This window comes from Erpetoichthys calabaricus, chromosome 8, assembly GCF_900747795.2.
Source record: "Erpetoichthys calabaricus chromosome 8, fErpCal1.3, whole genome shotgun sequence".
Taxonomy (NCBI): domain Eukaryota; kingdom Metazoa; phylum Chordata; class Cladistia; order Polypteriformes; family Polypteridae; genus Erpetoichthys; species Erpetoichthys calabaricus.
The window spans coordinates 123,417,241-123,430,659 of NC_041401.2; the positions used below are offsets into that span (position 1 = coordinate 123,417,241).

Below are 13,419 nucleotides of genomic sequence, written 5' to 3' on the forward strand. Positions count from 1 at the left end.
AGTGGCCAATTCATGTATAGGGGCGCCTAAAATAGGTACATTGATTGAAAAATTCGACTCCTTTAAAATGTGGTACCTGTAAGTACATGAAAGTAAAGTAAAAAGCCAGACCCTTGTCACGTATAGAATTTTAGAAGGGTTTTCGTAAATTTTCAAGTTAAGGCATTATAAATGTCTGCACATGGCTGTTAAAATGTTACGAGTAGTTTTTCTGTATGCACACCCAGATGTTTGCAATAACATTAAAAGCTATCTACAATCAACAGTGCAGCCATACTTTTATACTTTACTTTACTATACATTTATACTTTTCCTTTCACTTTTTGAATAGGAAATACAATAATTAATTGGTTACCTGCACAGATATCCCTGAATTCTCATTTATAATGTTGTTTCTGTAAGAACAGCTACATGAAAAAATATGAATACATTTTTGTTGATCTACCATCTGTGTTCAAAATCTTTGTAGATTTGTAGTAGAGTAGTAATATAGTGAACACTAGATGCTTTCTCTGTCCAAAATATATGTATACAGAGTTTCAACACAGGAAGTCCTTGTCATTAGATACTTCAGCTATTCTGCCTGCATTAATACTTTGTGGGTAGATATTTTCTTGTGTCTGTCCATGCATCATGTTTCCAAAATCAATATATTTTATTATAGGAATGTGGAGATGTAACCTATCCTGACAGGACTGGGCACAGGCAGTCATGAACCCCACATGGAATGCTAGTCCATTGCAGACATTCTGTTCTTATAGCTGACATTCTGTTACTTTATGCAGTGAGGGAAACATTTGTTTAACCATACTTTATCTGAATCCATTTTTTCAAATACTGTATAGCATTAAGAAGAGATGGAGCAGCATTGGATGGTAAGTTAGTTTGCAAAAGCACACACTAATGTACATATCTACATCTGTTAGTTTTTATATTTTTTGACCTACTCATTATTCCTGTTGGAGTGTTCATTTTGGATTTTTAATTCCCTACACTTATTTCTGTCATTACTTTTTAGTTTCATTTTAATTTTGACTTCACATTTTATTTTATTATGACACCATTTTTTCCTTTGAAGGGTGCTGCATTTTTGTGTTCATTTGTTTATCCTTTCTATGGCATGGTTAGGTAATGTCAACTGGAATTATGCTGCATGTGATATCACCTGATCAAAGGTATAAAGGCCAGTGTTGTGCATTCTACTGGTTATGGAAAATTGTGGATTGTAGCTAATCTTTTGCTTTGGTTTGCAACTTAAGACTCTGAATATTCTCAATAGTGATTTAGAGTTTTATTTTAGTTTTTATGTTCCAGTGATTATTTGACTTTTTGGTTACAAACCACATCTGTTTTCCTGACTATATTTAATTTCCCAGTGCTTATTTCAACTCCTAGTCGTTGTTTCTTGTGGCAAAAAAATTGGGTTGCTCTGAGAAAACAAGCAGGGACATAGCAAAACACATGCAAACTCTATAAAGATAATGACAAAGCCAAGAACTGAGGTCGTTCCGGAGTTGTGAGACAGCAGCACTAATCAATGCACAACCATGTCAGTCATGATACTTTTATATTCTCTACATGATAGTGTTGTTTCTTTGTGTAAATATTATAACAGTGTACTGAATTTGTTCTTTGCATACTTAAGTTTGTGTAGAATTTTTCTTATTTCTGCTAATATTCTCATATGCTGAGACTTCACACTGAAACCTTTCACAACTGGATACCCTCTGTTTCCATCTTTATTGACTGAGAAAAAAAAAGGTTTATTTTAACCAGTGACAATAAAATTAACCAAGGCTTTCTCTGTGTTAGATTTTTATTTTGTGAGGCACACACATACCCTGAAAAACAGATCTTTTTTATATCACAGGCTTTACTAATGGTCTATTTTTTCACACAATCAGTATAAGGTGAGATAAATAAAAACTGGGGCATTTAAAAATACTACTTAACTTGACTTTTAAGGCTGATTTAATTTCTAGAAACAAACAACCATTAGGGCACACGAAGGTAGAAGATCATCTTCAGGAAATATTCTCTTGTCTAACATTGAAAACAAGAAAATGGGTGAATTTCCTGTCTATTGCTGATTTCCTTAGCTCTTCACCTGTGTCCAAGTGGCTTGGTTTGGAGGACAAGGTACAAAGCCAAACTAGTTTGATGAATTCTAGTAAGACACCACTCTGAAGTTAAACTGTTATGATAAGTAAACTGCGTTCATCAGTGTGAGATGGCTTCTCTGATCACTCTAATGTAAATAAAGCAAAAATAGACCCACATAAATCACAGTGATATACTGATACTACTACAGGGAGAATTACAATTGTAGTTGACAATGTCCTTTCCTTTCTAACTTGAAATTAGTTCCTTAGCTTTACTTTTTATTTCAGACACCAGTCAATTGTGAAGGGAAGCAACGGACTGCCCCCTGAGGATCGCCTTCTGAAATTCCTGGTGGACAACTCTGCAGACAATGAGGAAACAGTCCAATGTGCCAACTGTGACCTAGAATGCAAAAATCAGGTAATGTTGTTGAGTTTGTTAGAATCTGGGAAATACAACTAGGCAGTAGTTTTACCTACAGCCACCAAAATATAAACGTCATACAACAATAGACTCCAACAACCTGCTGTATTAGTGAAATGACTATTGTCATCTGGTAATGGTGATGAGATATTCACAACCCTCTGTTGATAATTTAAAGTTGACCTTACTGAGTTGATGTAATGTACAACATTTCATTCTTTTGCTTACTGAAGAGTATTCTGCTTCAATTTGCTGTCAGTTAATTATAGCTTAGCTCTAGAGATGGTGATCTAGCCTGCCCTCTTCCTTTCTGACCCACAGGATGTGGACAGCATGTACTATTGCAATACTTGTAACCAACCCTTGTGTGGCACCTGCAGAGAGGACACCCATAAAGCTAAAATGTTCTCCCGTCATGAGATTGTATCATTGGCCAAACGGACTAAGGAAATTCACAAAAAGTGCTGTGAGTTTGTTACTCCTTAAACTATAGTGAGCTCCTTTAACTTCAGCCACTATCAGGTCAAGTTCATAATTTGAACATATAACCTCAGACTCTGTAGATTATAGGCACTAATATCTAAGCTTGTAGTATTTGTTTATTAGCTGACGTACTAAACTTGAGTTTTCAGTACTAATGCATGTTATCCTATTTCAGCCCTCCATGAAGAGCTCTACATCATGTTTTCTACTGAGAAGAAATCCATGTTGTGCATCAACTGCTTTCGAGATATGCAAGTGTAAGAGATATGTTCTCTGCTGTTGTAAAAGTGTCTACACTCAGTTAACTTGATTTTTTATTCATTTCAAAGTTACCTTTTTGATATTACAATAAAAGCATACTATAACTATACAGTTATATACATAAAAAAGTTAAAATATACTGTTGATAATAGTTCAAACCTGATTAACAACAAAGGTAAGAAAAATGAATAAAATATAACAATTACGTTTAAAGACACATTTTGCTGGATGTTACACAAACAAGAAAAGTTTCAAAATGCCAGTGTTCAGTATATATAAGAATCACTTGGTCATAATAAGAGTTGGCCTGTTGGATCTTATTTGGTTTTTTATATGAATGTTCTGGTCTCAGCACACCTAAAGATTTTCTGCAACAGCTTTATCTATGGTATCCGCTCCTTGAGTTCATTCATATAATTCGATGCTTGTTGTTATAATCTACAGAGAGAGCCGAGCCCACTGTATTGACATCGAGACGGCATACATGCAGGGCTGTGAGAAACTGGACCAGGCTGTCATGGTAAATTTTTGTTTATCCACTAGGTTTGCTAAGCTGCAACATTAATGATTGGGTTAGTACTGTGATGGTAATCTTATTATTTAGTAATACCACAACTACAAAACTCTCCATTACTTGTTGTTCAAGGCTGTGAAGGAACTTCAGACTTCTGCACGGGAAGCCATCATATTGCTAAAAGCCATGATTGGGGAGGTGCGGACAAACGTGGATGAGGAAGAGAGTGCAATCAGCACACTCTTTAACAACATGCAGGTAAAATATGTTAACATGCCCATACACCACCAGGAGTGAATCATAATAGATAGGCTATACTGTAATCCGTTTGAGATAATGCCTCCAGTGACAGATATAGGGAAGTCAAAAGGCACAGAGTTAGATTGCTTTCAGAATCTACTCTGTATATGAGTGTGTGCTGATATGTTGAAACCCCATAACTTCACATTACTAATTCCTGGGTGCTAAACTGAGGACTGCCTGTGTAAGTTTTACTGAGATATGTCACAACTCGACAAGCAGAAGTCAGACTTGTAAATTCAGTTTAAGCTATGTATATATATATATAATTTGATTGAACATCAGAACAACTTGGCATCTCATAGGTACTGTACAAGGGACTCGCTACACATTTTAATTTAATCCAGTGTTCTCATTCCACAGGAGAAACTGGCTGAAAGAAAGAAGATCTTACTGAAGGCTGCACAAAGGTATCCTGAAACTAACACTGCTATCGTGATCCAGAATGTCCTGTCATCAGACAACTGAATGGCCAGATCTGGAATGAGAAGTTTAATTTGTCATATAATATGAGATAAGCACATTTCATGGCTTTTAAAAAAATTGGGACTTACACAATAGTATATAAATTTAAATGTAAGATAAAAAGCTTCTGCTTTGTATAGTAATATCCTTAAGAAATGAATAAAGGTCAGTTTTTGGGACACCCTACCATTATTGAAACTATACAGATAATTCAAATAACCAAGTAGTCAAGAATTTAATGGTACATTGCTGCTATACAGAACACACAAGCAGAAGCCACAAACTACCTACCTGCACAAACAACTCAGAATGGGTAAGACAAGAATAAGGTAGTTATACTCTGCCTCATGGTGGAATTGGCGAAACTGTACACTGCCTTTTATATTAAGTGGCTTAAAAAGTGCAGACATGGCACTTAGTGTGCACATTAGACTGGTAAATCAGACGGGATCAAATTCTGCTGACCGACATGCTGGAATGAGATTAGGCTACTGCCAGTAGTTAAAGAAGGATCTTGTGCTTTCCCGTACACTGTAGCCCTCTTGCTGGATTGAAACCACAGTGACCCCAAGTGAATAACTATGGTAAGATCATTCAATCATTAAAAACCACAAACAGCAAAAAAAAATGGAAATGTTCTTAATTTTATGATAGTGTTATTTTTAACATCTATTTTTTATGCAAGTGAAATTTTTTCATTTAATAAGAAACTACATAAATTCAGTCAAAGAGAAACTACAATAATTATTGTATATTATATTGTATATAGTGTCAGTACTTGAGGAACCATCTTCATGCACTATTACTTTACAGGGATTTGTACATCTTTTAGCTTGTTGGATGCTATGGACAGTCACCCTAGGAGTGAGATCCTTTGGTGCCTCAATATCCATTTCCACATGAAATTAGACTTGTTTCTTGATATTTATTTTGCTTTGTGGTGGTATGGTGTTTGTTTATAATATTTATTAGCATAAACACAGGCAGGCTGAAACCATTAAAGAAAGAAATTATATATTTTGTTGGTTAATCAGTATCGGTAACGTGCATTAATTAAAATACCAAAGGTATGTCAATGTAGCATTATGTAATACAAATAATTTAGAAATACTGTATTGGTTTTATGAAATTTGACAATACCCATGTTAAGGTTTTTCAGTTTGACCCTCAGGAGTACCTGCCTTTTTATTATGATAGCTTGTTTTTGCTTGTGGCTTGTGTTCAGAAATACATTTTCACTGAATTATTTCTTTTTAAGAGAACTTGCTGGGTGAAGGCCACTCACCAAAATCAGTAAGAAAGATTTCATACAGTATCTCTTCTGCTAGAGGCACTGTGTCAGTTCATTGTTCATTCACTGTTATTTGGACACATTTAGGGCAAAATTTACACACTTGCACATTCCTGATTCTAAAACTGAGAAGAAAAGAAACTCATCTAATGAAACCAGAAATTTACTGCTAATTAAATAAGGGTTTGAAAAAAGTCAGCAGTCACAAGACTACTTGAGAACAGAAAATGCATGAAATATAACACAATTTACTCTTTGTAAAGATATGTAAATGTATGTAAAACACAGATTTTTATTGAAGTAATTGATTTTTTTTTACAAACCTCAAAGCAAGATTTTTTTGTCAAACCATACTTTTTTTTCAGATTGTGTTTATAAAATGAAAAGTGGATTTGCTGAAAAATTGTATCTAACTATTTTTCTTCAGCGTACAGTTTTAATCTGGAAGAGCATAGATGGCTTTTTAGGTGTTTGTTTAATCTCCTCTTGTATTCCCAGTCAGCATGAAGAGAAAGAGCGAGCCTTTAAAGAGCAGTTGTCTCATCTATCAGCTCTTCTACCAACTCTGCAGGTGAGCTCTCAGTTACCCTGCTTCAATCTCAAAGGAGTACAATTGTCTAGTACAGTCCAAGTTTTGAAATATACTGTGGCAAAGATCATTATTCAAATTAATGTAGCAATGACCATAGAGTACATGTTTCATTTAAAAAAATAATATAATTTCATCCAACCATCTATTATCCAACCCGCTGTATCCCAACTACAGGGTCACGTGGGTCTGCTGGAGCCATTCCCAGTCAACACAGGGCGCAAGGCAGGAAACAAACTCCTGGACAGGGTGCTAGCCCACCACAGTAATATAATTTCACTTTGGTTAAAATCATTTTCTAATTCCACTTGCTATTTATACTACCAGTGTCTAGCCTAGTCTACACTTGATCCCATCCTTGGCTTGATTCAGAAATCCAAAGAACGTGGTATTTTTGAGCATCTCTTTCTCAGGGTCGTAAGTTTTAAATTGTCCATTGTCACATTTCCTATCTCACCTCTGACCATGTACTTGGTCATTATTCTGAGTTGGTATTGTTGCATTGTGGGCTCTGAGTTATACATGCAAAATTAATCAACAGTTCTTTTCCAAGCATACTTTATTCTTGCAGTTACTGGAACAGTTTTAGAGTATCTTAACAAAAAGTAAAGGAGGAAAGAAAACTTAATCTTCAACAAAACTGTCTTCTCAGATTTAATAAAATTCAAAGATGTCTTCTTCACAACTGCTCTCCTGGTGGGGAGGCTACCTTTCGCATGGCCCTGAAAAACAGAAGAACCCCAGCTGGGGAATTAGAGCCAAAAGCACTTTCAAAGACTTTTATTATTCCCACTTGTGTGTTAAAGCAGTTGTCATTTAGCTGATCCCACATTTTTCCGATTTATGTTTGTAAGATAGTGTATTTTCTTTGTAACTAAACTAACCTTAGAAAGCAAAACTGCAGCTTTTTCTGCTTTATGCTTCAAAATATCTGAAAGTCACTATAGGCACTTTCCCAGAATGGGCACTTTTTCAGGAACCAGAGACTTTTTAGAAGCTCTGGAACTTTGTAACATTGAGCAACTTAGATCCTGGTACTTTTTTTAGCTCCTACTCCAGGGTACTTTTTGTTAAACCAAGAACTGTCGTGGTTGGGGCTCGGACAATGAATTGTGCCAAATGATTGACCACAAGTACTGGCACCATCTTACAAATGTGATAGTAGTTTGGACTTTGGAGAGTTATCGGTGAAGACTGAGCACCTCATTTTGCACCGCATCACTCCTCATAGCCGCCTTCCTGGTTCGCAACTCCATGCACTGCTTGAAGCAATAATCTCTCCCATGAAGTCATGATTGCTTTGCAGTAATAAGGTGTTTGTGCAGTTTGGGGTCCCATGTGAGATGCATTTCACTTCACACTGCAGCACTCTTCTTTCCACCTTACAACTTTTGCATAAAGATTACGGTTCCTGTTGTGCAGTGGGAATGCAACACACGAAAGTGGCCCAGGACCTACATCATACAGGAACTCATTGATTCCTGAAAACAGAGCTCCTGCAGTGGCAAAGTGCCTTATGTCTTCAGTTTGTCATTTATCTCAGGCTTTGCTATGTTCAGTTTTGTCTCTGTATTCAAGGAGACTCTGATAAGTCAGCTGGAGCTTGGTAACTGAGTCAAATCCTTTTTTATTGCCTCTACATTTGCATTTCATGTTTGTGGACATGGTTCAGTATCTACTGTCAACACATTTTCATTCCGATCCGTACTTTTGAACTTTTGTTTGATTTTTACGATGTTCTCATCTAGTTCTTTTGCCCCAGTTCATACCTGCTTGTTCATCTATGCTTCATTTCTTCTTCTAGCCTATTTCATGTATTTGAATCTACTTTACCTCTGTTGCCAGTGAACACCTACATAACCCACACATAACCAAAACTTCCATGATTCACAAAAACCTTTCTTGGCCCATGTGGAAGGGTTAGCAGTGAATGCAGAAGAAGGGGTTTGAGAGCCATAGGGGCCTGGGTGAATTGTGAGAAAGCATGAAAGCCCACAACTCCTGACCCTTGGGCCACAGACTGCATTCATTCAATGGGTGACAAATAACAAACTTCTCTCCGCCAGATTCTACCTGTTGTTGAGTGTATTCCTTTTTGTTTCCGTTGTAGAGCAAATTATAGTTATGCTATCTTTGAAAAGTACAATCTGTAATACAGGTTGACTCACTGTTTAAGTAATTATTACTCAGAATATAAATACCAGCATGAGGTCAACTAAGAATCTTACAATTTAAGAAATCTTCTACAGCTTTTTGGGCCTTAATTCTTTATTCGGAGTCTCCCCTTCCGGTGAAGTTAAAGATATAACTATTTGCATTTGCATTGTATTATAAAAACTTATCACTTGAATAAAGTTTACATCATAATTCAGTGGCTCATATTATGAATTCAGTGAAAGACCTGATCAAAATTAAAAAACTTAATAAGAGTGTAGGCTTCCTTTGTAAAATAGAAGTGGTGTTAGGCAGATGGGAAACTGGCTACAATGCAGTTAAAACAGTATACAAAGTTATTCGGAGGTATTTACTTATTATTGACTATTTTTTCTGTTGCAGTGTTTCTTGTTGCCATCAATTGCTGTAGTAGCCGTAATTCCAGGTACATAGTAAAACCAGTGACTATTGTCTTTTGTTTGCAAAATGCAATCTACTTTGCCAAAAATTTTGAATATAACTACAGAAATACAAATAGAGAGCTTCTAAAAATTCTATATTATGATATACTGTAGTAATATTAAGAACACCTAAGTGAGCAGCATTATGCTCCAGTTGGATGAAGTCTTCTGTATTTACTGGTGGCACAGTGATATATTGCTTCATGCTTCTGTCTCACAACACTTTTTTTTAGAGTGTGGTATCTTCATGTTTCCTTAGTCATCTATTTTTCCTACAGAGACCCTTATTTCTTGACACAGTCCAGAGGAACAAAAGGTTTCCCTAAACTATCCTGATGTACATGCCTTGTGTCCGTTGTTAAGGAAAACTTTTTCAGTGCTGACGAGACTCTGTTTTTGATGGAGTAGGACATGTCCTTTAGTTGAAGAGGGAACCTGATTATCTTTTATTCACAGATACTAGTGCAGCTATGTCTTTTTTTGTAGTGTAGTGAACCTTTGTGGCCATACTAGAAAAGATAATTAGAGATGGAAAATATTTAATGTTCCACTTTGCCTGGAACCAGTCAGCATTTTGCATTCATTAACACCTAACCTACTTTCAGAATTTGATTCTTGCTGCCTAACATCTTAATGTGCAGTAAATGAAATGTGCTTGTTCTTGATATGTAATGTAGTACTGATTGACCTGTAGCACCATCTAGAGGGTATAACAAAAATCTGAGTTTCACTGTCATCTTAGTGTTCAAATAAACACCCAGATATGTGCTTCATGTATAGTATTGACATGTTTGTGAGTTTTCTGGTGTGCCAGATCTGCGATTTTTTAAATAATAGATGCCTATATTTCCAATATATTTTGCTCAGACAAACAGGATGAACTTAATTGATAGTACAGTACCAGTAATCTATCACTTTAAAATACCTGTTTCGATGGTTTACCTTAGGATATGTTGATTATCTTATTGCTTGGAAAAATAACTTTTAACAGCCAGCCAATTAGAGGTGTATAATAGCCCAAATCACAAAGCCATATCACAAAGCCCAAGTCACAAAGAAGCCCCTTATCACACGTTACAAAGATGCAGAATTTTAATTTAAATATGGCTTGTCCAAGAGAGGGGAGAAAGGAGTGGGAGAGAGAAGAAGAAACCGCAAAGACAAAAGAGGGCAAAAAAGCGACATCAGAAAAGGGGACAGAGAGACGTATGACTATTTCATCTGAGCATCAGCAACAGCGACTCATGAATAACATCGACAGCTAGATCAACAGCCGCCCCAGAACTTCCAGTCTTTGACATTGCTATCTATATTTTGTTTTATACATTCTTCTACTGGTATTTTTATTCTTTAATAAATACCACATTACTTTTAAATTTCTATACTTTGTGTTTATATATAGAGCAATTTAAGTAATAAAGTAAATATTAAGAGTACCCAGAGCAGTTGGAAGTTTGCCATTCAGTTCCATTTGCTGGGTTTATCAGGCTGATGAGGGGAGCTCCTTCCGAGAAGGAACAGTGTGGTACAATAAGGTTTTTTGATAAATGGCCTATAGCCAAGGATGTTGAGCCTTTGTATGTTTACATATATTGTTGGAGGTCAAGTAATATTTAGGTCTGAGATATAGCTCAGACATCGTACATTGTTTGTGCCAATGACAAGTAAGTCTCTTGAAGTGCTAGGGAGTAATGGGTTGTACATGTGTCATTCATATGGCACTTATATGGGTAAAGTGCTAGGGAGTGACAAACATTATATGTGTTATCCATATGGCACTTATGTGGTTAGGGTCTGTGTGTATGTGTATATCTATGTATGTGTGTGTTAATGTTAAGTTGTAAGAGTAGACCAACTCAGTAATGAACTTGAGTAAATTGAGGATAATAATATAAATTGACATTTATCATGAGTCAGTGATATATTTTAATTTGTGAAGTTATCAAATTATATTTTTTACATATCAACATTTTGTTGATCATATTTCTTGTAGTTGCCCATTCAATCATCAAAGCACTCTTGTCAGGTGCCTGAAAGATGACATTTTCCCATAGGTTGATATAAGGAGAAGAATTCTTCTAGGCAGCCTTGCCCTGTGAAAAGAAAAAATGTAACAGCTGAAAATGTTGTTGCTATTTTGTGGGGTTCACAATAGCAAAAAAAAATTATATCCACTCATCTTTCTTTATTTTCATTGCCCAGTTATTATTAATATCTTACATTCCATTCCTTATCTTTTAAACAGCATAATTGCAGAAGAGAGCCTATGCAACTCCACTAGAAAGTGTACTTGCATCAGTCTGTAGGACTTGAATTATCAAAGTGTCATGCTTAAATTTTCATAATGACCATCCATTCCTTCCTGGCATCAATAAAATTATTTTTGATGACAATGGAAAATATTGGAAAAACAGAGACTTTGCTTTACCTTTCTGGTTGATAGCTAAGCATCCCTTTCTCCCCTGCAGAGTTCAGGGTAACTCATTTCAGAATTATAATGCACTGTTTTGATTTCCATCCATCCATCCTCCAACCCACTATATCCTAACACAGGGTCACGGGGGTCTGCTAGAGCCAATCCCAGCCAACACAGGGTGCCAGCCCACCGCAGGGCACACACACACCCACACACCAAGCACACAGTAGGGACAATTTAAGATCGCCAATGCACCTAACCTGCATATCTTTGGACTGTGGGAGTAAACCGGAGCACCCGGAGGAAACCCACGCAGACACGGGGAGAACATGCAAACTCCACGCAGGGAGGACCCGGGAAGCTACCACTGTGCCACCGTGCCGCCCTGTTTTGATTTGTTGATTTATTTTTGTACAATTTCAAATTGAAGGTAAAATCAAAGTAGATAAAGCTGACTCTGTCTCTATTCTGCAGTGTGCACCAAACTCTTATCTGCTTTTTAGCACTGTAAGCCTTCACTTGTTTTTCTGTCACTCCATGCCCTCAGCACACTGTTGAACCATAGCTCATATTGCATCCTATGCCAGGCTTCCTATGCCCATTTCCTCACAATTGAACAAATCAGAAACTGACATTGGTAAATGTCATAATATATTCAAGCTATAAAATATGTTCAACTCAACCTACACTGTTTCACATTTTGTGGTAATGCTTTACAATAGTGGCTAACCCAGACACAGGGGATGCACAAACCAGTGTGTTTCTTCATGCCAGTCCCAAGCCCGGATAAATGGAGAGGGTTACGTCAGGAAGGGCATCCGGTGTAAAATTTTGCCAAATCAATATGCGGACAATACAAATTTCAATACCGGATTTGTCGAGCCCCGGGTTAACAATGACTACCACCAGTACTGTTAGCCAACAGGGTGCTGGTGGAAATTGGGCTACTGTTGGCCAAAGAAGAAGATGGAGAAGAAGAGGGGGGAAACATGTCTGGAGGCAGGAGGAAAGGAGGAAGGTAAAGAGAGTGAAACTGAGGGTATATGAACTTTGAATGTTGGCAGTATGACCGGTAAGGGGAGAGAGTTAGCAGACATGATGGAGAGAAGGAAGGTTGATATATTGTGTGTGCAAGAGACTCAATGGAAGGGGAGTAAGAACAGGTGGATCAGAAGTGGATTCAAATTGTTCTATCATGGTGTGGATAGGAGGAGAAATGTAGTAGGGGTTATTCTGAAGGAACGGTATGTCAAGAGTGTATAGGAGGTGAAAAGTCCGTCAGACAGAATAATGATTATGAAGCAGGAAATTGGAGGTGTGATGATGAATGTTGTTAGTGCATATGCCCTGCTAGTTGGGTGTGCATTGGATGAGAAAGAAGATTTTTGGAGTGAGTTGGATGAAGTGATGAACAGTGTACTCAAAGGACAGAAAGTGGTGATTGGAGTGGATTTCAATGGACATGTTGGTGAAGGGAACAGAGGAGGCGAGGAGGTGATTGGTAGGTATGGTGTCAAGAAGAGGAATGAAGAAGGTCAGAGGATAGTGGATTTTGCCAAAAGGATGGACACGGCTTTGGTGAATACGTATTTTAAGAAGAGGGAGGAACATAGGGTTATGTACAAGAATGTAGGAAGATACACACAGGTAGATTACATCCTATGCAGAAGAGTCAATCTGAAGGAGATTGTAGTCTGCAAAGTGGTGGCAGGGGAAAGTGTAGTTAAGCAGCATAGGATGGTGGTCTGTAGGATGACGTTGGACATCAAGATGAGGAAGAGAGTGAGGGCAGAGCCAAGGATCAAATGGTGGAAGTTGAAAAAGGAAGACTGCAAGGTTGAGTTTAGGGATGAGGTGAAACAGGCACTGGGTGGTAGTAAAGAATTACCAGACAGTTGGGAAACTACAGCAGATGTAGTAAGGGTGACAGCAAGAAGGGTGCTTGGTGAGACATCTGGA

General features: G+C 37.2%; 1 protein-coding gene across 3 annotated transcripts in view; it reads left to right on the forward strand.

Annotated features, from left to right (window-relative positions):
- LOC114656035 (RING finger protein 207-like) overlaps window positions 1-13,419 on the forward strand; it is a 48,627-nt gene that overhangs the window by 20,998 nt on the left and 14,210 nt on the right. For all 3 annotated transcript variants that reach the window (XM_051930882.1, XM_051930881.1, XM_051930883.1), the window contains 7 exons: window positions 2,391-2,523; window positions 2,848-2,992; window positions 3,185-3,266; window positions 3,715-3,790; window positions 3,917-4,042; window positions 4,448-4,494; window positions 6,339-6,411. In XM_051930882.1, the coding sequence (XP_051786842.1) occupies window positions 2,391-2,523; window positions 2,848-2,992; window positions 3,185-3,266; window positions 3,715-3,790; window positions 3,917-4,042; window positions 4,448-4,494; window positions 6,339-6,411 (682 nt within the window). The remainder of the gene's footprint in view (window positions 1-2,390; window positions 2,524-2,847; window positions 2,993-3,184; window positions 3,267-3,714; window positions 3,791-3,916; window positions 4,043-4,447; window positions 4,495-6,338; window positions 6,412-13,419) is intronic.